This window comes from Dipodomys merriami, unplaced genomic scaffold (assembly GCF_024711535.1).
Source record: "Dipodomys merriami isolate MVZ:Mamm:240054 unplaced genomic scaffold, mDipMer1.0.p SCAF_7, whole genome shotgun sequence".
NCBI lineage: Eukaryota > Metazoa > Chordata > Mammalia > Rodentia > Heteromyidae > Dipodomys > Dipodomys merriami.
The window spans coordinates 67,068,655-67,087,621 of NW_027206290.1; the positions used below are offsets into that span (position 1 = coordinate 67,068,655).

General features: G+C 47.2%; 1 protein-coding gene across 1 annotated transcript; it reads left to right on the top strand.

Moving 5' to 3' along the window:
* The first annotated feature begins 2,752 nt into the window (after positions 1 to 2,752).
* Positions 2,753 to 13,793, top strand: Ddrgk1 (DDRGK domain containing 1). Its single transcript, XM_070006881.1, has 9 exons — positions 2,753 to 2,888; positions 4,012 to 4,218; positions 6,158 to 6,270; positions 6,512 to 6,613; positions 9,520 to 9,642; positions 9,888 to 9,926; positions 12,163 to 12,219; positions 12,747 to 12,795; positions 13,143 to 13,793. The coding sequence occupies exons 1-9, from the start codon at positions 2,798 to 2,800 to the stop codon at positions 13,307 to 13,309; spliced, it is 948 nt and encodes a 315-aa protein (XP_069862982.1). The 5' UTR covers positions 2,753 to 2,797; the 3' UTR covers positions 13,310 to 13,793.
* The last annotated feature ends 5,174 nt before the right edge of the window (positions 13,794 to 18,967 follow it).

An 18,967-nucleotide genomic window follows, 5' to 3' on the forward strand; every position in this document is an offset into this window, starting at 1 on the left:
GTACAGTGCCCAGGCTCAGAGTTCAAGCCCCACAACTGACAAAAAACCCAACCAAACAAACAGAAGTAGAGGTGTAGAACAATTGGTAGAGTGCCATCCTTTTTTCTTTTTCTGCCAGTCCTGGGGCTTGAACTCAGGGCCTAGGCACTGTCCCTGAGCTTTTGTTCAAAGCTAGCGCTCTACTACTATAGCCACAGAGCGCCACTTCCAGCTTTTTCTGTTAATCAGGTACTGAGGAATCAGACTTAGGGCTTCATGCACGCTAAGACACTCTACCACTAAGCCACTCAGCCCCTGTGAGACTATTATCCCTAATAAACTACTCAGTAAAAGCTGGCTCAAGTGGTGGAGCACTAGCCTTGAGCACAAAGAGGCTCAGGGACAATGCCCAGTCCCTGAGTTCAGCCTCAGGACTTGAAAAACAAACAAAACAAAAAACGCCTTGGGTTCACATTGTGACTTTTTTTTTCTTTGTCTTGTTTCTCTGGTGTTGGGGTTCGAAAGTAGGCCCTTGCACATGCTAATGAAGTCTACGTATTTAGCCAGGATGTGTTTTTCTTTTTTGTTTGTCGGTTGTGGCTTGAACTCTGGGCTTGAACTCAGCTCTTCAGCTCAAGGCGAGCAATCAATTCCTTGAGCCACAGCACCACTTCTGGTTTTCTAGTGGTTTATTGGAGATAAAAGTCTCTTGGACTTTCCTGCCTGGGCTGGTTTTGAACCCTAGTCCTCAGATCTCAGATCTCAGCCTCCTGAGTAGCTAGGATTACAGGAGCCACCAGCACCCAGCGCCATGATGTGTTTACTGGGGCTTGGAATGTGGCTCAGTGGTAGAGTGCTCACCTAGCATGCATGAAGCCCTGGATTCAATTCCTCAGTACCACATATACAGATAAAGCCAGTGGCGCTGTGGCTCAAGTGGTAGAGTGGTAGCTTTGAGAAAAAGCAGCTCAGGGCCAGTGCCCAGGTCCTGAGTTTAAGCCCTCAATTGGCAAAAATAAATAAATACATAAAAATCCTAAAACAAGTTTACTGGTAAATTATTTGTTCCCACATTTTTATAGGTCCAAAAGAGAGAGAAATTTATATTTTCTATGGGTATACTGAGATAGAGTCTCAAAGACTTCTACCGGGACTGAATTCTGCAGATTTCAGCTGTCTGGGTGGGTAGGATTACAGCATTACAAGCATTAAGCACGGACACAATATTTTACTTTATTTTTATTTTTATTTTTTTTGGTCAGTCGTGGGGCTTGAACTCTGGACCTGGGCGCTGTTCCTGAGCTCTTCAGTTCAAGGCCAGTGCTCTACCACTTGAGCCACAGCACCACTTCTGGTTTTCTGATGGTTAATTGGAGATAAGAGTCTCATAGACTTTCTTGCCCCAGCTGGCTTTGAACCGTGATCCTCAGATCTCAGCTTCCTGAGTACCTAGGATTACAGGTGCAAATCATTGGGGCCTAGCTCTTAATTTTATTTTTAATTAGATGTAAAATTGCAGGTCTGATGAAAAAGTATAAATTATTTATTTAAATGAAAGATTTTTTTTTTTTGGTCAGTTGTGGCCTGAACTCTAGGCTTGGACACTGTCCCTCAGCTTTTTAGCTCAAGGCTAGTGCTCTACCACTTAAGCCACAGTGCTATTTCCGGCTTTTTCTGCTTATATGGTGCTGAGGAATTGAACCCAGGGCCTCATGCATGCAAGGCAAACACTCTACCACTTTCAACTACCATATATGACCTTTTGCAATTATTTCCACTTAACATCATGTGTGTGTGTGTGTGTGTGTGTGTGTTTAATAGCCTCCATAAATCATGTTTTTGTTTGATTCTTTGGTCAGATATGAGGCCTGAAATTTGGGCCTGGGCACTGTCCCTCAGCTCTTTAGCTCTATGCTAGGGCTCTCCCACAAGAGCCACAGCACCACTTCTAGTTTTTTGTTGATTAATTGGAGATAACAGTCTCATGGACTTTCCTGCCCGAGCTGGCTTTGAACCATAATCCTCAGATCTCAGCCTCCTTACTAGGTAGGATTTCAGGCTTGAGTCACCAGTGCACAGCAAGGGGCTGTTTTACTTGGAATTGGTGAGATAGCTTTCTGAGAGTGTCCTAACAGAATGTGATGTTTTCACATAGGGCACATGTACTTTGAAAACTGACAAAAGATTTTCCCTCTTTTGTTGTTGTTGTTGGTCATGGGGCTTGATCTCTGGGTCTGGGCGCTGTCCCTCAACTCTTTAGCTCAAGGCTAGTGCTCTACCATTTGAGCCACAGCACCACTTCTGGCTTTTTCTTCTTATGTGGTGCTGAGGAATCGAACCCAGGCCCTCAGGCGTGCAAGGCAAGCGCTCTACCACTGGGCCACCTTCCCAGCCCATAGACTGTGGTTTGTTTGTTTTTTATTTTTTGAGTTGTGAGTCTTGAACTCTCCATCCCTGAGCTCTCTGCTCAAGGCTAGCCAGCTACCACAGTGAGCCACAGCAGGACTTCCCTTTTTGGAGTAGTTAATTAGAGATAACAGTCTTACGAGAACTTTTCTGCCTCAGCTGGCTTCGAATCGTGATCTTCAGATCTCAGCTTCCCGAGTAGCTAGGATTACAGGCGTGAGCCGCCTCTGTCCAGCTCATTTAAAGATAAAACTTAAGGCCCCCGAGGCAAAGCGTGTGGCCGGGGCGGGGCCCTCTAAGAAGTGGGCGGAGCCTAGATGGAGGTGTGGGTGGGCTCGCATGGGCAGTGGGCGGGTCCAGGGTGATCCGGGTCTCGCGGTGAGATCTCGCGCTGGTTCTTCTGGGAGGTGTCATGGTGGCGCCTGTGGTGTACTTGGCGGTGGCAGCCCTGCTTGTCTGCCTTATCCTCTTCCTGACTCGCATCAGGAGCCGAGGGGCAACAGGTAGGAGATGGTACCGCTCCGGGACCGGTTGAATCTGGTCCTTTGGGCTTCCGAGCTTTTGTAGGCTGTGACTCTGCCGCCATTGCGCATGCGCCAGCGTGCTTGGCAGGGTTAGGGAGCGGTCAGACAAGTCGTGCGCATGCGCATTTGTGGTAACTATGGGGACCGATGCGGACCCTCAGAGCTAAAACCAAATCTGGGACCAGGGAGTCAGCCCACCTACCCTTTTCTTCCACCCCTAAGCGAGAGTCTTGTCCATCCTCTTCACCAACTGGCACCTATATCACAGGGGCCAGGTCCTAGCATGTACCCTGTCATTCATTACCATCTGTGCTCTTAGGGGAGGCCACAGGGTTTTTCCCCTCCTCGACTGGCTCCAGACTGGGTGCCCGGGAGGAAGCATCTGAGTATTTTCTGCCCTCAGGGGGCTGAAGGAAGTATGAATAGGTTCCAGGAAATTCTTAAAGCCCTCACCAAGGAGAACATCTAGGCCGCCTTGGTCTCTGCTCCACCTGGTTCTGCATCCTGGTGAGAAGGTCATTCGTTGGTCAGAGCACAGGGCAGATGGCATCTGTCAGCTCCCATCCCCATTTCTTGTCAGTGTAGGGGTTTGTGTATGTGTCTCTCCTACTCCCTGGGTCCACAGGCTATTTCAGAGAATGGGCATGCTCCAAGAGCACGGGAGAGAGAAGCTGAAATAAGACTGATAGGAAACATCTTCCTGAGGGATGAGACTCAGACCTTGCCTGGCAGATCTCCTCTCTAGTTGGTGTGCCATACAAAACTACAGCAGATGGGGTTAAGCAAGAAGTAAGTATTTTGAAGTGGCATTCACTGAGAGACACTACGGTGGGAATATAACAACAGGCAAACTGGAATAGTGGAATATTGAAGGTAGAGAAAAATTTCATCATAGGCAGAGAAAACAGGTACGCTTGCTGCATCAGACCAAGGTGTGAGCTGTAAAGGACTTGATACAGACTATGAAGTTGAAAACTTGTGCTATGGGCACTAAGAATCTGGAAGGAGGTTGAGCAGGAGGAGGAGGCTTCCATTATGTTGCTTCCCCAGCCATCAGGAGGCTGGGGTGCCTGATAGCATTGTGGTTCCTCTCTTCCCAAAGCTGGTCAAGAGCCATTGCAGAATGAGGAGGAGCCAGTAGTAGCAGGCCGGCTATCCCAATTTCGGCCCCTTGAGCCTGAAGAGCAGAGAGCTGGAGGCAGGCCCAGGCGCAGGAGGGACCTAAACAGCCGCCTTCAGGCCCAGCGTCGAGCCCAGCGTGTGACCTGGGCAGAAGGGGATGACAATGAGGAGGAAGGTGCAGTCCCAGGTAAGAAGGGTTCAGCCCTATGGGGAAGAGAGTTGGATTGAGAGTGAAGAATTTCCCAAACTCAGTGGGGTTGAGTGTGAAGCAACAGTGTAGGAGGGATGTCTGGGAGTAACAGAGTAGGGTCAGTAAAGATTTAGAATCTGGGTCCTAGAATGTGGCTTAGTGGTAGAGTGCTTGCCTCATATGCATGAAGCCCTGGTTCAATTCCTCAGTACCACATACACAGAAAAGGCCAGAAGTGGCGCTGTTGCTCAAGTGGTAGAGACAGCTCCATGACTGGCCAAAAAAAAAAAAAGATTTAGAATCATTGGCCATGGGGCCAACAATTCTCTATCCTAACCATCCATTTGGCAAGCCCCCTCTCAGTATTTAAGCAAGAGGACAAGGGTCTTCAGAATGATCCAGAAATTCCTCATCCTATGTCTTATGTCCTAGCACCCTTCCTGGAGTAGAGTCACTTACTTATAACTCACCAAGAAGGATCTGCAGATAGCTACATTTCCTTTCACATCGAGGCCTCCTTAATTTATGGTGCTAGGAGACCAGTAGGTTCCTTAAGATTGGAGAAAAAGGGGGCTGGGAAGTGACTCAGTGGAAGAGTGCTTGCCTCTGGTGAAGCCCTGGGTTCAATTCCTCAGTACCACATAAGCAGAAAAAGCCAGAATTAACATTATGGCTCAAGTGGTAGAGTGCTACCCTTGAGCTGAAGAGCTGAGGGACAGCGCCCAGGATGAGTTCAAGTCCCACGACCAAAAAAAAAAAGATGGGAGAAAAGGATGTTTCTTTTACAGTACTTAAAGGCTGGCTGTAGCCTGAAGAGGGAGTATCTGGGTCTTTCCCAGAAACTGGGGGTAATTGAGGCGTTTGCCTTGAGCCCTTAGGATTAGCACCTTTGCCTCAAAAAGAAGCTCTCTGAGACAGGTGTGGTGGCACACACTTGTAATCCCAACACTTAGGATGCTGAAGTGGAAGTGCTTCAAACTTGAGGCCTACCTGGGCTACATAGTGGAACTCTGTCTCAAAATGAAACAAAAGCTTGCTAGGCATGGTAGTGTGTACCTGTAATCTCAGCATTCAGGAGGCTGAGGCAGGAAGATCATGAGCTCAAGACAAACCAAAGCTGTTTAAGACTCTGTTTCAGAAAACAAAGCAAAACAAAAAAGAATAACAACAAAAAAATAGGGCCTTCCTGTTTCAGACTTGGGGTCAGAACCTTTACTTAGTCACCAGATCCTTAACTTTCAGTTGGTCCTGGTGTAGTCCTGGGGTTAAGGCTGATTCTGTTTTGGTGTGTGTATACCAGTCTTGGAGCTTAAACTCAGAGTCTGGGGACTGTCCCTGACTCAAGGATAGTTCTTTACCACTTGGGCCACAGCTCCACTTCCAGCTTTTTTGGTGCTTAATTGGAGATAGTCTCATGGACTTCTGCAAACTTGATCCTCAGATCTCAGATTCCTGAGTAGCTAGGATTCTAGGTATGAGCCACCAGTGCCCAGCTGAGGCTAATCTTTAACTTGTAGCCTGGCTTTGGTAGGACAAAAGGAGAATCTTGGCCACGAGTTGAATCTACAATGCTCAGAAGTTTCTGACTAGGGTGAGGAGCATTTCAGCTTTGGAGTTGGGGTAAATTTCCTCATAGGGCCATTACCCCTGGAGGTTTGACACAGAAATGGAGACCAAGGACTTCTAGAAGCCCAGATAGCCCCTTCAGACAGTTGAATACCAGCACCTCTCATCTGTCCCCAGACCCTTGCAGCTCCCAACCCCGCCTCACATACACATGTACTCACATACGCTCACACATATGTACACCTATGTGATTTACAGTAGATTCCTCTGAAGGACAGAGGTGAGTACAGGGGCTTTCCTTGTGTGAGGGACAGGGATGGGACAGATTCTCTCTGGCTAGAACCTGAACTGTCTCTTTGACCATACTCAGACCAAGAGGAAGAAGGCATTGAGAAGCCAGTGGAAACTCACCTGACAGGGAAAATTGGAACCAAAAAACTACGGAAGCTAGAAGAAAAACAGGCTCGAAAAGCTCAGCGTGAGGCAAGAAAAAGGGACAGGGCATAACTATGGGAGGTCTGGGATTGCCCTCCTTTTTCTGTTCTTGAAACTCTGCCCTTGGGACTCCCTTCTATACTGGACTGTGGGTTGGTGCTTGCAGGGCTCCTGTCTCTTGCAACCTTAGTCCATGCCCCAGCACAGGCATTGCTATGCCTGGTCTCTCTGGGAGGTGGGCAAACTATCTGGGGTTGGGGAATGTTCCACTATGAAGACCTCTCTCCAGGCAGAGGAGGCTGAACGTGAGGAGCGGAAACGCTTGGAGTCCCAGCGTGAGGCAGAGTGGAAGAAGGAGGAGGAACAGCTTCGTCTGGAGGAAGAGCAGAAGGTGAGGCTGACACCTAACCCTATCCCAGCATACCTTGCTTCTTATACAGTTTTCTCACCCCTCTGTGGTTTATTTGGACGCTGGACTCAAAAATGTCATTTTTATGGAAGCAGTATTACTATGAAACCTCCCAGGAAATCCAGTGTGGTATTCTGTTTTCTTGCCATCTCATACTTTGAAAAGAAGTGTGTGTCCAGCCTACACTTAAGGGGTAGAAAAGGACCTACATAAGTAATTTTTACAGGGGATAAAAGCTTTAACGGGATTTGTCTCTTCTGTATTTATATTTCTTTGCATTCATGTAGACTTATGGGTATTTACTTTGCATTTGTTTACATGGTATCGAATAGTAACACTATGATGCTCTTTCATTGTACCAGCCTTAGCCACTGTGAGCATGCTCCTGTGTACCTTTGACTTTGGCTCTCGTTGTTTCTTTTTCTTTTTCTTTTTTTTTAGCACTTGCTTCCTGTCATGAAAAGATATTTTTAGGCTTTTGTTCATGAAATGATGGTCATGTAGTTGTACCAAGGGGTTATAATTTTCATAAATGAAGTTATGAGTATAAAGCTTCTTGGTTGGACTAGGAAGGTGGCTCATTGGTAGAGTGCTTGCCTCGCATGCATGAGGCCCTGGGTTCGATTCCTCAGCACCACATAAGCAAAAAGAAAAAAGCCAGAAGTGGCACTGTGGCTCAAGTGGTAGAGCGTTAGTCTACAGCTGAAGAGCTGAAGGACAGCGCCCAGGCCCAGAGTTCAGGCCCCACGACTGGACCAAAAAAAAAAAAAAGCTTCTTGGTCAGTGTTACCCTCCCTTCATTTTCCCCGTCTTCCCCTTTCCATCCCTAGGCTTTCTATTATATTACTTGTCTTAGCATTAGTTTCATATTTTTTTATTAATCTTTTTTGTGTGTGTGTATGTGTGTTGGTCCTGGGGCTTGAACTCAGGGCCTGTGTACTATCTCTCAGCATTTTTGCTCAAGACTAGTAGTGCTCTACAGTTGAGCTATAGCTTCACTTCTGGCTTTTTGGTGATTAACTGGAGATAAGAATCTCATGGACTTTACTGCTTGGGCTGGCTTCAACCTATGATCCTCAGATCTCAGCTTCCTGAGCCCTAGGATTACAGGTGTGCACCACTGGCATCTGGATTTCATTATCTTTAAGTAATAGTTTAAAGGCTTTCAATTCAACATGTCAATTTATGAATACATTGCATCTTCATCAGTATCATCCCTTTCCATCATTCTCCCTCATCCTATTATTTCTTTATATTTTTTCAATTCTTTTGGTTATTGTATTACATTTTATTGGATATATTTTTGTTTGTGATTATATTACATATCATTTACTATAAATTTATTTGCATTGTACATATATAAATGAACAGATACATACCTATTGTTTCATATTTTATTTTATTTTTTTTGGGGGGGGTCCTGTTGTGGGGCCTGAACTCTGGCCCTGGACGCTGTCCCTCAGCTCTTCAACTCAAAGCTAGCGCTCTACCACTTGAGCCACAGCGCCACTTCCGGCTTTTTTCTTTTTGCTTATGTGGTGCTGAGGAATTGAACCTAGGGTCTCAGGCATGCAAGGCAAGCGCTCTACCACTGAGTCACCTTCCCAGCCCTCATATTTTGTTTATTTATTTTTTATTTTTTTACTAGTCTGGAGGCTTGAACTCAGAGCCTGGGCACTGCCCCTGAGCTGTTTTTTGCTTAAGGCTAGTACTGTACCACTTGAGCCACAGTGCCTCTTCCAGCTTTTTTTGTGTATGTGGTACTGAGGAATTGAACCCAGGGATTCATACATTCTAGGAAAGCACTCTACCACTAAGTCACATTCCCAGCCCGAAATCTCATTTTTGACCAATGTATCTGGCCAGATGACTATGGGATTCATTGAGCCAGGGAACCATCAGGATGATTACACATGGGAGATAGATAACAAGGTCTGTTCAATGCCTGTTTCATGTGGATAGTTGTGCGTTCAGTTGAAGAGGTTAGAGTGGAAATACAAGTGGCAGTCACGGGGGAGTTGAGGCTGTGGGCTAGGCAAGATGGTCAAGAGTGCGTGAGGGAGAAAGCAAAAGCAAGGCTGAATGTTGGCGGTAGAGAGGAAGCCCATGAAATGGAAGGTAGAAGCCAAGGGAGAAGAGGAGATGGTTTGCCATACCCAGAACCATTATAACCGCAGGGGTTTGAGGCTGAAGGTTGTCCTTTGGGTTTGTGAGGTACAGGGCGTGACGGAGACCATAGTGGAGCCTGGTACACTGAAACCAGCTTGGAGTAGGCTGCTAGGTGCATAGGTGGAGAGAAAATGGAATCTGGTTTTTGTTTACAAAGTCTGTATATGCTTGAGTAAGGAGAAGGCGGGATTGTGGCAAGGTTTTTTTTTAAAGAGATTCTTGCTAACTTACCTCTTGATCAGGAAGGGAAGGGGAAGAGGCTGAGGAGACTGTGTCTGGGTGGTGACGGAGCTGAGGACAAGAGAAGAGCCTCTCAGCCGGGTGCCGGTGGCTCACGACTGTAATCTTAGCTACTCAGGAGGCTGAGATCTGAGGATAGAGGTTCGAAGCCAGCCCGGGCAGGAAAGTCCATGAGACTCTGATCTCCCATAAACCACTAGAAAACCAGAAGTGGCGCTGTGGCTCAAGTGGTAGAGCGCTTGCCTTGAGCTGAAAAGCGCAGGGACAGCGCCCAAGCCCAGTGTTCAAGCCCCACGACCAACAACAACAAAAAAAGAGAAGCCTCTCTGCCTGTTGTTTACCTGGAAGACCGTGGAGTGTGAGTCTTGAAGTCACTGAGAATAGACTGGGTGTGTGTCCTGGGGTCCTGCAGGGACAGCAGAATCCAGAGCAGGGATAAATGGGCAGCTGCCCTGACTGTTGCGCCTCTGTGTCCACAGGCAGAGGAGGAGAGAAAGGCCCGAGAGGAGCAAGCCCGGCGGGAGCATGAAGAGTACCTGAAACTGAAGGAGGCCTTCGTGGTAGAGGAGGAGGGTGTGGGTGAGAACATGACAGAGGAGCAGGTAAGCCCACAGCCCGTGGCTTGGAAACTGAGAGGTAGGTGGGCATCAATACTAGTAGGCCATTGTGGTGCGAGCCTTGTTCTCAGTGTCCCATCACCCCAAACCTTGGGACATTGTGCTGCTTATGCAGTCAGTTGGTTGTGCTGGCACATGGGTAGGCAGCAGGCAGGCAAACAGTTGGGGCCAGATATGAGCTTTTTTGTCTCTATCAGGAAGACACTTACTCTGTTTCTCTGCCCCTCTAGTCCCACAGCTTTTTGACAGAATTCATCAACTACATTAAGGTAAGAGGCTCAGAAGAACACTGTTGTCAGCTCCTGCCATCTGTGTGTGTGTGCGTGTGGGTTCATTCTCAGAGCTCAGTGGTCAAGGCAGAAGTGGTCACTGCAAGTACTGGTGGATCATTCAGTCTTGTACAGGAGTAGCAGAGCCCAGAGGAGCTAAGCTGCTGGGTCTAGGCCAGGAAACCCTTCCCTTTCAGACTCAATAGGTAAAGAAGGACTGGGGGAGGCTCAAGTGTCTGATGGCATCCTCACACTTGGTTTGACAGATCCCCCTGCTCTTCAGACCCCACGCTCAGTGAGTCATTGTGTTTTCAAATCTGTTCACATGTGTTTTCTGTCAGTTCTGTCACACTGAGCCTCTGCTGAATTGAAGCAGGCACCCTCTGCCATGTGCTGCTGACCGGGAACATGGGTTTTCCAGGAGAATAAGGGTGGTATTTCCTTTGAAACCAGGGCAGGCAGGGCAACATTGTGCCCTGTCAGCCCACAGCTGCCTCAAAGGCCACCCTGATGCTGCTCTGGGATGCATAAGCATGTCCCTATCTGCTTCGCTGCTAGGCAACTTATCTCCCACAAAGGATGCAGTAAGGGGAGAGGTTTTCAAGTGCAACTCAGAGGTGCAGAGGCGGCTGAGGGAAGAAGTGCAGAGGGAGCGGGGGCGATGATGGGGGTGGTATCAGGGGCTGCCAAGGAGCCAGGGCTTGCATAATCCTCCCCCACCTCTCCTGGAAGAGAGCAGAGTTTAGCCGCCTCCCAGCTGCAGCAAAAGGGTGCGCTCACAGCCTGCGGCTCAGCGTCCCTAAGACAGAGAAACACTGATAGCCTCCACAACATTCTGTTTCCTCCGGCTGCAAATATTCCCCTTTGTTGGAACCTTTTTCTCTATCCTGCACACTCAAGTGTATACCTTCTCCAAGAAGCCTTTCCATGTGGATTTTGCACATGGAATATTGATGTGAGATAATGGGCATTGCTTGCTTTTGCTGGTCCACTCCACTTTTGACCATGGCTGGGTTTGTCTGTTTTTTTGGTCATTTCTTTTTCCAACACACTTTTGACCAGGTTCTCATGTTGACTTTGTGGTCCTCTTCTGAGCTGTCACTGAGCTTGATGTCTGGTACCTATTTTGTAGGTAGTGGCTGGCTGGCCAGGTCACCTTGTGCTTGCCTGCTCCCTGGCCCAATTGCCTCTTGCTTGCCTCCCTACTTGTACATATGGTTTGGCATTTCAAACAAGTCACATGCCGTCTGCAGCTGGGGAGGTGTCACAGTGTCATTCCTCCCCCAGCTCATTTGCTGTACAAGATTCATGGAAATGTAAAGGACCGCCTTCTCCTGAGTCACATGCTGTCTGTGGGGGAGGCGGGGGCTAATGCATGTGTAGACCCAGCCGTGGATCCTCAGCTGCACCCCTGGGAACTCAAATTTCTACAGAGAGTGTGACAACAGCACGTGGAGCACAGGGCTGCACATGGGAAGCACTCTTCAGTGTTAGCGACTGTTATTTTCAGGGTGGGCTCAGTGCCTCAGACAGGGTGAAGGGAATGAGTGAAAAGAAGTGTGAGTACGTCAGAGTGGTGGAGGATCTAGGCTGAGTGGGTAGGGAACATAGGTGAGAGAGGAATGAGCCCCCCACTTGGGGCTCTGAGAGATCGCAGTTTATGGAGGCCTTTTATCTTTTTCTCTCCTGTCCCTGTCCATCTTTCCTATCTCACCAGCTGGGCTGTGAACTTAATGAGTGGGAGCTGTGTCTTACTATTTTGTCTCTGCACCTTCTCAGTTCTTTGTCCTGCCTCAGTTCTCAGCAAACACAGGTCTTGAAGACAGGGTTTTTGTTTTTTGTGGGGTTTTTTTGGTGGTTTTTTTGGTGCCAGTCCTGGGGTTTGAATTAAGGGCCTGGGCATTGAATTAAGGGCCTGGGCATTGTCTTTGAGCGTTCATGCTCAAGGCTAGTACCCTACCAATTTGAGCCACAGCTCTAGTTCTAGCTTTTTTGGGGGGCAGTTAATTGGAGATAAGAGTCTTACAGACTTTTCTGCCTGGGATGGTTTTGAACAGTGATCCTCAGATCTCAGCCTCCTGAGTAGCTAGGATTACAGGCGTGAGCCACCAGCGCCCAGCTCGTAGACAGTTTTTTAAAAATAGATCAGATCAAAATGTGAGCCTCAGGGGGGATACGTGGTGACAATGATTTGACCAAACTCAGCCTTTTCCCTTTTTTCTCCCTCTCCTTGTAGCAGTCCAAGGTTGTGCTCTTAGAAGACCTGGCTTCCCACATGGGCCTTCGGACTCAGGTAAACCCTGAAAGGTGGATTGCAATGTGGAGCATAGCCACATGATCTTTGTGGCCAACAAGGTGAGGGGGGAAGAGAGGAACTACCCTAAAGATAGAGACTCCTAATGCCTCTTCAAACGTGCCTCCAACAATAGTGGGGAGAGTATAGGAATCTCGTTGCACTCCAGGAGTCCTGCATTTCTACTAGATAACAAGAACATATAAGGAAGGAAAAATAAATTTGATTTCCATCTCTCTACCAGCCCTGTCACCAAACAGCCCAAATCCAGTTACCTTGGCAACTCTTGTAAACAGGCTGCCTTATGGTTAGATATCTCCACTGCTCCTTTCCTGCTGAAATCCTTCACTGAGAATCTTTCAGGGTTCAGGGCAAGAGCCCCTTCTGCCCTACTCTCCTCCAGTGTTGAAGCACAGAGTCACACCAGGGAGAGATTTGGCTGCAATAGAAGGGAGGTTGCAGGTGGCTTCCCCCCATGTTGGGGACCACAACACCTGTCACTCTCCTGAGAATTATTCTCCTCATAGGACACCATAAACCGTATCCAGGATCTGCTGGCTGAGGGCACCCTAACAGGTGAGAGCGTGAGAATCAATCACTACAGGGCCTGGCCCTGGGGAATGGCTAGCACAGGGAGGTGCAGGGACTTGGCATAGGCAGGATGACTATTATGGGTGGTGGAGGGTTGGGTAGCGGGGGGCGGGGGGGTGAGTCACCTACAGGGAGGAGGTGATAAGGCTGGGGGTCAGCTGAGGAATGATAAGGATGGCCAGAGGCACCTGGTTTGACTTGATGTCAGGATAGGTCAGGCAGGCAGGAGACCTGTGGGGCTCTGAGTCAGCTGTGAAGGAGTGGATGGTCACTCTCAGGCCAGTTGGGGAGGGTCAGGAAGGCTCAGCCCCACAACCTGCATGTCCCCACAGGTGTGATTGACGACCGGGGCAAGTTCATCTACATAACCCCAGAGGAACTGGCTGCTGTGGCCAACTTCATCCGACAGCGGGGCCGGGTGTCCATCACCGAGCTTGCCCAGGCCAGCAACTCCCTCATCGCCTGGGGCCAAGAACCCCCTGTTCAGGCTCCAGCCTGACTCCAGCTCTTTCCTCTTGGACTTGAAGCTGGCATAGCTTATCTGGCCATATATCTTCATCCCTCCCTACCGTTTTGGGGCAGTGGTGGAGCATGGTCATGAAGTTGTAGATTAAAGGTCTGTGAGCACTGCTGAGCATTTTCTAGCTTCATGTGGTAGAAGGCCTGGCGTAGGATCTCAGATAGGCATGTGAAATCTAGATCTACGGATATGTGAGAGGTGAGGAGGTTTCCTTGCAAGCTAGTGAATTATTCCCCCCACCCACTCTCTTTTTTTTTTCTTTTTTGGCAGTACTAGGTTTTGCTAGTCGTATACCATCCTGCCCAGTCATTGTATTTCCCTCATAATTTGAGATGACAGATGTGTGCCACCGTGCCTAACCATTGAGATAAGAGTCTCATTAACTTTCATGCTGGGGCTGGCCTCAAATAAAAATCCGCTAATCTTTACCTCCCAAGTAGCTAAGATTACAAGCTTGAGCCTCTCTGACTGTGAAGTCCCATTCTTTGTGTGTGTGTGTGTGTGTGTGAGGGGGGGGGGGGAGGGAGAGATAGAGAGGTGGGGGGGGAGAATGCTGGTGCTCTACCACTTGAGCCACACCTCTACTTCTGGCTTTTTTCTGGTTAAGTGGAGAAAAGAGTCTCACAGGCTTTTCTGCCTAGGCTATGTTTGAAGCACAATCCTCAGATAGCCTCCTGAGTAGCTAAGATTATAGGCATAAGCCACTAGTGTCTGGCAAGAAGTCCCATTCTCATTCATACAGTTATTAAAAGAATGTTTTGTGCCCTTCAGGCCCAGCTCCTGAGACCCAGCGAGCCCTTTCTCTACCCATATCCCCTGAGAGTGAAAATGAGGAAATCTCTCAGGTCACACCTTCCTTAACTAGAAAGGAAGTCTCTCTCTTTCTTTTTTTAAAGATTCAAGAATCCTAATCTGGGCCAAGAGCTCTGAGAAGAGTCATGGGAAGTGCAAAGTGTGGAGTCCTAGGGAACTTTGAGATGGAAGGAAGGGAAGTCAGTGAAGAAGAAAGGCTGGCCAGCTGCTTGGGGGACAGGTAGACGAGGCAGGGCTGCTTGAGCTGGATTTAATTGTACAGTGGAGACACATCATTCATACAGCAAGTCAAACATTCAGCCCTGAATCCTTGTCGTGGGGGATTCTACCTACTGGTGGATATGAGGACCATATGCTCAGAAGTGGGTGTGAGGTGGGAGATGCGTGTCTCCTGTAAGGTCAGTCTCTCTGGCTCCTGTTGGTTCTTCGTGGCATGAGGATCTTGCTTTGCCGAGAGTGAGGTACGTGTTTCAATATGGAGGGTTTTTTTTTTGTTGTTGTTAATTCAAGGTGGCTCCTAAACATAAGCCACCTTCTTCTTCTGGTGCCTGGTGGAGGAGGCAGTTTTCTGTTCTGGCCCAGAAGGAAGTTGTCTATGTGGATGGTGATGGGGAAACAGAACATCAGGCTTCAGGATCACAGCCTTCCTAAGGGGAGGAATTGCAAGGGTGATTTTGACTCATGTGTCATAAGCATTGAATATAGAAATTCAGTTCCAAGTAAGGGGTGAACTCGTAATCTCGTCAGCACCAAGCACTTGGAGATAGTGAATAGAATGCATGCATTGTTTGGAAAGCCATCTGGAGCCCACAGTCTTAGTGGGAGAAGGAAGAAACATAGTCCGAGGTAGGAACATCATAAAGTAAAAATGGAGCTGGCCGCTAGTGGCTCACACCTATAATCCTAACTACTCAGGAGGCTGAGATCTGAGGATCATAGTCCAAAGCTAATCTGGGCAGGAAAGTCTGTGAGACTCTTACCTCTAATTAATTACTCAGAAAAAGCTGGAAGTGGCACTGTGGTTCAGTGGTAGAGCATAGCCTTGAGCAAAAGAAGCTCAGGAACAGTGTCCAGGCCCTGAGTTCAAGCCCCAGGACCAGCAAAATAATAATAAAGTGAAAACAGATGACTTATAGTTAGATCAGTGATTCTCAACCCTGGTTATTCATTAGAATTACCCAGAGAGTATTCCACAATATCATCTCAGGCTGTATCCAGAATCAGAATCTCTGGAAGTAGCATCAGAGGCCATCGGTATGAGATCCTAAAGGGCAAGTGAAGTTGAGAGGAACCAGGGAGAGTGGTGCAGATTAAACAAGTTGTAAGTGATTAAAATCCTCAGCAAAAGAGGTTTCTCATAGCAAGTCAGTAGCTCCAGAGTCTTCCCACGTCCCCTCAGTCATCTTCCCCACTGCCAACCGTACCAAATGGCTAACGTAGCCCCAACAGAAGCCTGAAGACAATACCCAATGGCCAAGATCAGGAAAAATGTACATCCCTTATTCATATCCTGAAGCCTTTTAAGATTCTTCAAAAAGACTTAATATGGAGGGAAAAACCATACCAAAAAATAAAAACAAGCGGGGCTGGGAAGGTGGCTCAGTGGTAGAGTGCTTGCCTTGCATGCCTGAGGCCCTGGGTTCGATTCCTCAGCTCCACATAAGCAAAAAGGAAAAGGCAGGAAGTAGCGCTGTGGCTCAAGTGGTAGAGCGCTAGCCTTGAGCTGAAGAGCTGAGGGACACTGCCCAGGCCTAGAGTTCAGGCCCCACGTCCGGACCCTCCCCGGGTTATAGGCATGAGCCACCTGTACCTGACTAAAATTCCTTAATTTAATATATGAAATTATATTACATGCTTCTGTATCCTAAAAGTAGGCTAGATACACCAAGTGTTATAAATTACAGTACTGATCTGAACATGTTTTAAGTACAAACATTTCAGTATAGTGAATTTGTATTTGCTTTCATTAGCTCTTTTTTTTTTTTTTGTCATGGGTTCTGAACTCTGGGCCTGGGCACTGTCCTTTAGCTCAAGGCTAGCACTCTACCACTTGAGCCACAGCCCCACTTCCTGCTTTTCTGCTAATGTGGTGCCGAGGAATCGAAACCAGGGCCTTATGCATGCAAGCGCAAGCTGAGCCACCTTCCCAGCCCTCATTAGCTCTATTTTACCTTGTGTATGTCTGAGTTAAGGAGATAATCCCCTGAGGATTGGATCCCAGGGCCTGGAGCTTACTAAACATGTACTCTACTATATGGACTACATCCTAACCTCCATTTTAGGTTTTATTTTGTTCTGAGGAGACAGTGTTTATTTATCCTGGAACATCAGGTATTCAAGTGACTAATGACCCAGGTTCCCAACACCTACCTATATGAATCCTTTGGGTTTCTCCTCACAAAAGGAGCTCTTGCTAAATATTTGCCAACTAAGTTTGGGATTTTGTAATTCCCAAGCAGTGCTGTCCTGGGTGTCTTCATAACTACTCCAGCATAGGTCTATTTTGGTACCACTTACAATAGAGTCTAATCTGACTCAGTTTATATTATAACTTCTCTTTCTCATGAATCTACAAAGCCTGTTATTGGCAAAGCTCTATGTTGGAAAGTCATATAAGACAACTTGTCTCTTAAAAATGACAGTTTACAGGATTGTCCATTACTTGAAAACTTATTGAAAATGACTGTGTAATGGGTATTTACCTATTTCCTTTTTTTTTGGATCCGGTCATGGTCCTGAACTCTGGGACTGGGCGCTATCCCTCAGCTCTTGAGCTCAAGGCTAGCACTCTACCATTTGAGCCACAGCGCCACTTCCAGCTTTGTTCATTTTGCTTATGTGGTGCTGAGGAATTAAACCCAGTGCCTCAGGAATGCAAGGCAAGCGCTCTACCACTGAGCCATCTTCCCAGCCCCACTTACCTATTTTCATATGCTTAAAATTCCCTATATCAGAAAGTTTCAAAAAACAAAACGAACCCTTGATGGCCTGAAGGGGCTTATGAGACTGCAGATGTGGCTCAAGTGGTAAAGAACCTACCTAGTAAGCACAAGACTGAGGTCAGTCCCCAGTACTTCCAAAAGAAAAGAGCAAAGTAGCCACTCCATTCACCTGGCAGTTGGGTCATTCCCCTAGGCTTACTACAGTAACCAACCATAGGGTACAAGTTGGGTTTTTGTAACATTAGAAAATTATTTTTAGCTGGGTGCTGGCTGTGTTTTTGTAACATTAGAAAATTATTTTTAGCCAGGCGCTGGTGGCTCATGCCTGTAATCCTAGCTACTCAGGAGGCTGAGATCTGAGGATTGGGGTTCAAAGCCAACCCGGGCAGAAAACTCTGTGAGACTCTTATCTCCAGTAATCCACCAGAAAACTGGAAGGTGGTAGAGTGTTAGTGTCCAGGCCCAGAGTTCAAGCCCTATGACCAACACACACACACACACACACACACACACACACACACACACACACGTGTACATGAACATACACATCGTAAGAACATTTTAAAAAATTACATCTATGGAGAACCAGCTGAGTACTTAACATGTCATTAAGCATCACACACACACACACACACACACACACGTGTACATGAACATACACATCGTAAGAACATTTTAAAAAATTACATCTATGGAGAACCAGCTGAGTACTTAACATGTCATTAAGCATCCCTGGGAAAGAGCAAAAAAATGTCCACACACAGGGGAGTTGTGGTGGTATTACCTTAATAGCTGGCCAAGTCCCTCAGCTAAGCAAGTATGAGATCAGCTGGTAGAATGGATGCAAGGGACCAATGGCTAACAAAGACAGGTCTTCCAGGCTGAGGGAAGAGCAGATGAAGTAGAGAATGTAAGGCATGAGGTAGGCATGGACTGTTGGGTGAAGAATGGCATTAGAGGTGGGAAGGGAAGGGAATGCTGAGCCCTGAGATTTGGGCTATATTTGGTGAGCTGGGACCTAAGGGAGGAATGTTTTTGTCTTGTTTTTATTTTAAGACAGGGTCTCATTGTGTATGTAGCATAGGCTAGTCTAGAACTAGAAATCCTGACTCAGCCTCTCAGGTGCTGGAATTACAGATATGAGCCACCATGCCTAGCTCTGGAAATGTTTTAAGAAGTGTCTTGAATCAGTAACTTTCTTTCTTTTTTTTTTTGTCAGTCATGGGGCTTAAATTGGCCTGGGCACTGCCTCTAAGCTCTTTTGCTCAAGGCTAGCGTTCTTTTGAGTCAGAGTGCCACTTCTGGTTTTCTGGTAGTTAATTGGAGATTAGAGTCTCATGGACTTTCCTGCTCAGGCTGGTTTTGAACTGTGATCCTTGGATCTCAGCCTCCTGAGTAGCTAGGATTACAGGTGCCAAACAATAACTCATTTCTTAAGCCTTTACAATCCTTGTATCTCCCAACCAGCTTTTCCTCTGTACCTCTCAGTAAGCTATTGTGGATGCCCCCTAAAGCATGCACGTGGCACCTCTAGTTCCAAACTTTGGCCCCAGAATTAGGCTCTGATGTTCACTTTTGTCAACAGTATTGTTTAATAAGAAACTCAGTTCATCTCTAATTAACCAACAAAAAGCAGGACTGGAGGTATGCCTCTAGTGGTCCAATGCCAGCCATACAAGCAAGCTTGAGACCCTGAGTTCAGACCCCAATACATGTACTACTAAAAAAGAAAGAAAGTGCAACTCAGGAGAAGAAAAGTTGCAAAATGGTAACAAATGGTAAACTGTAACAGACACAAAGGCAAATAATAAGTTTCAAGAGGTTATTACAATGTCTATCTGCAGTGATCATATAAATAAAAAGTTTACAAACAAGACTTTAT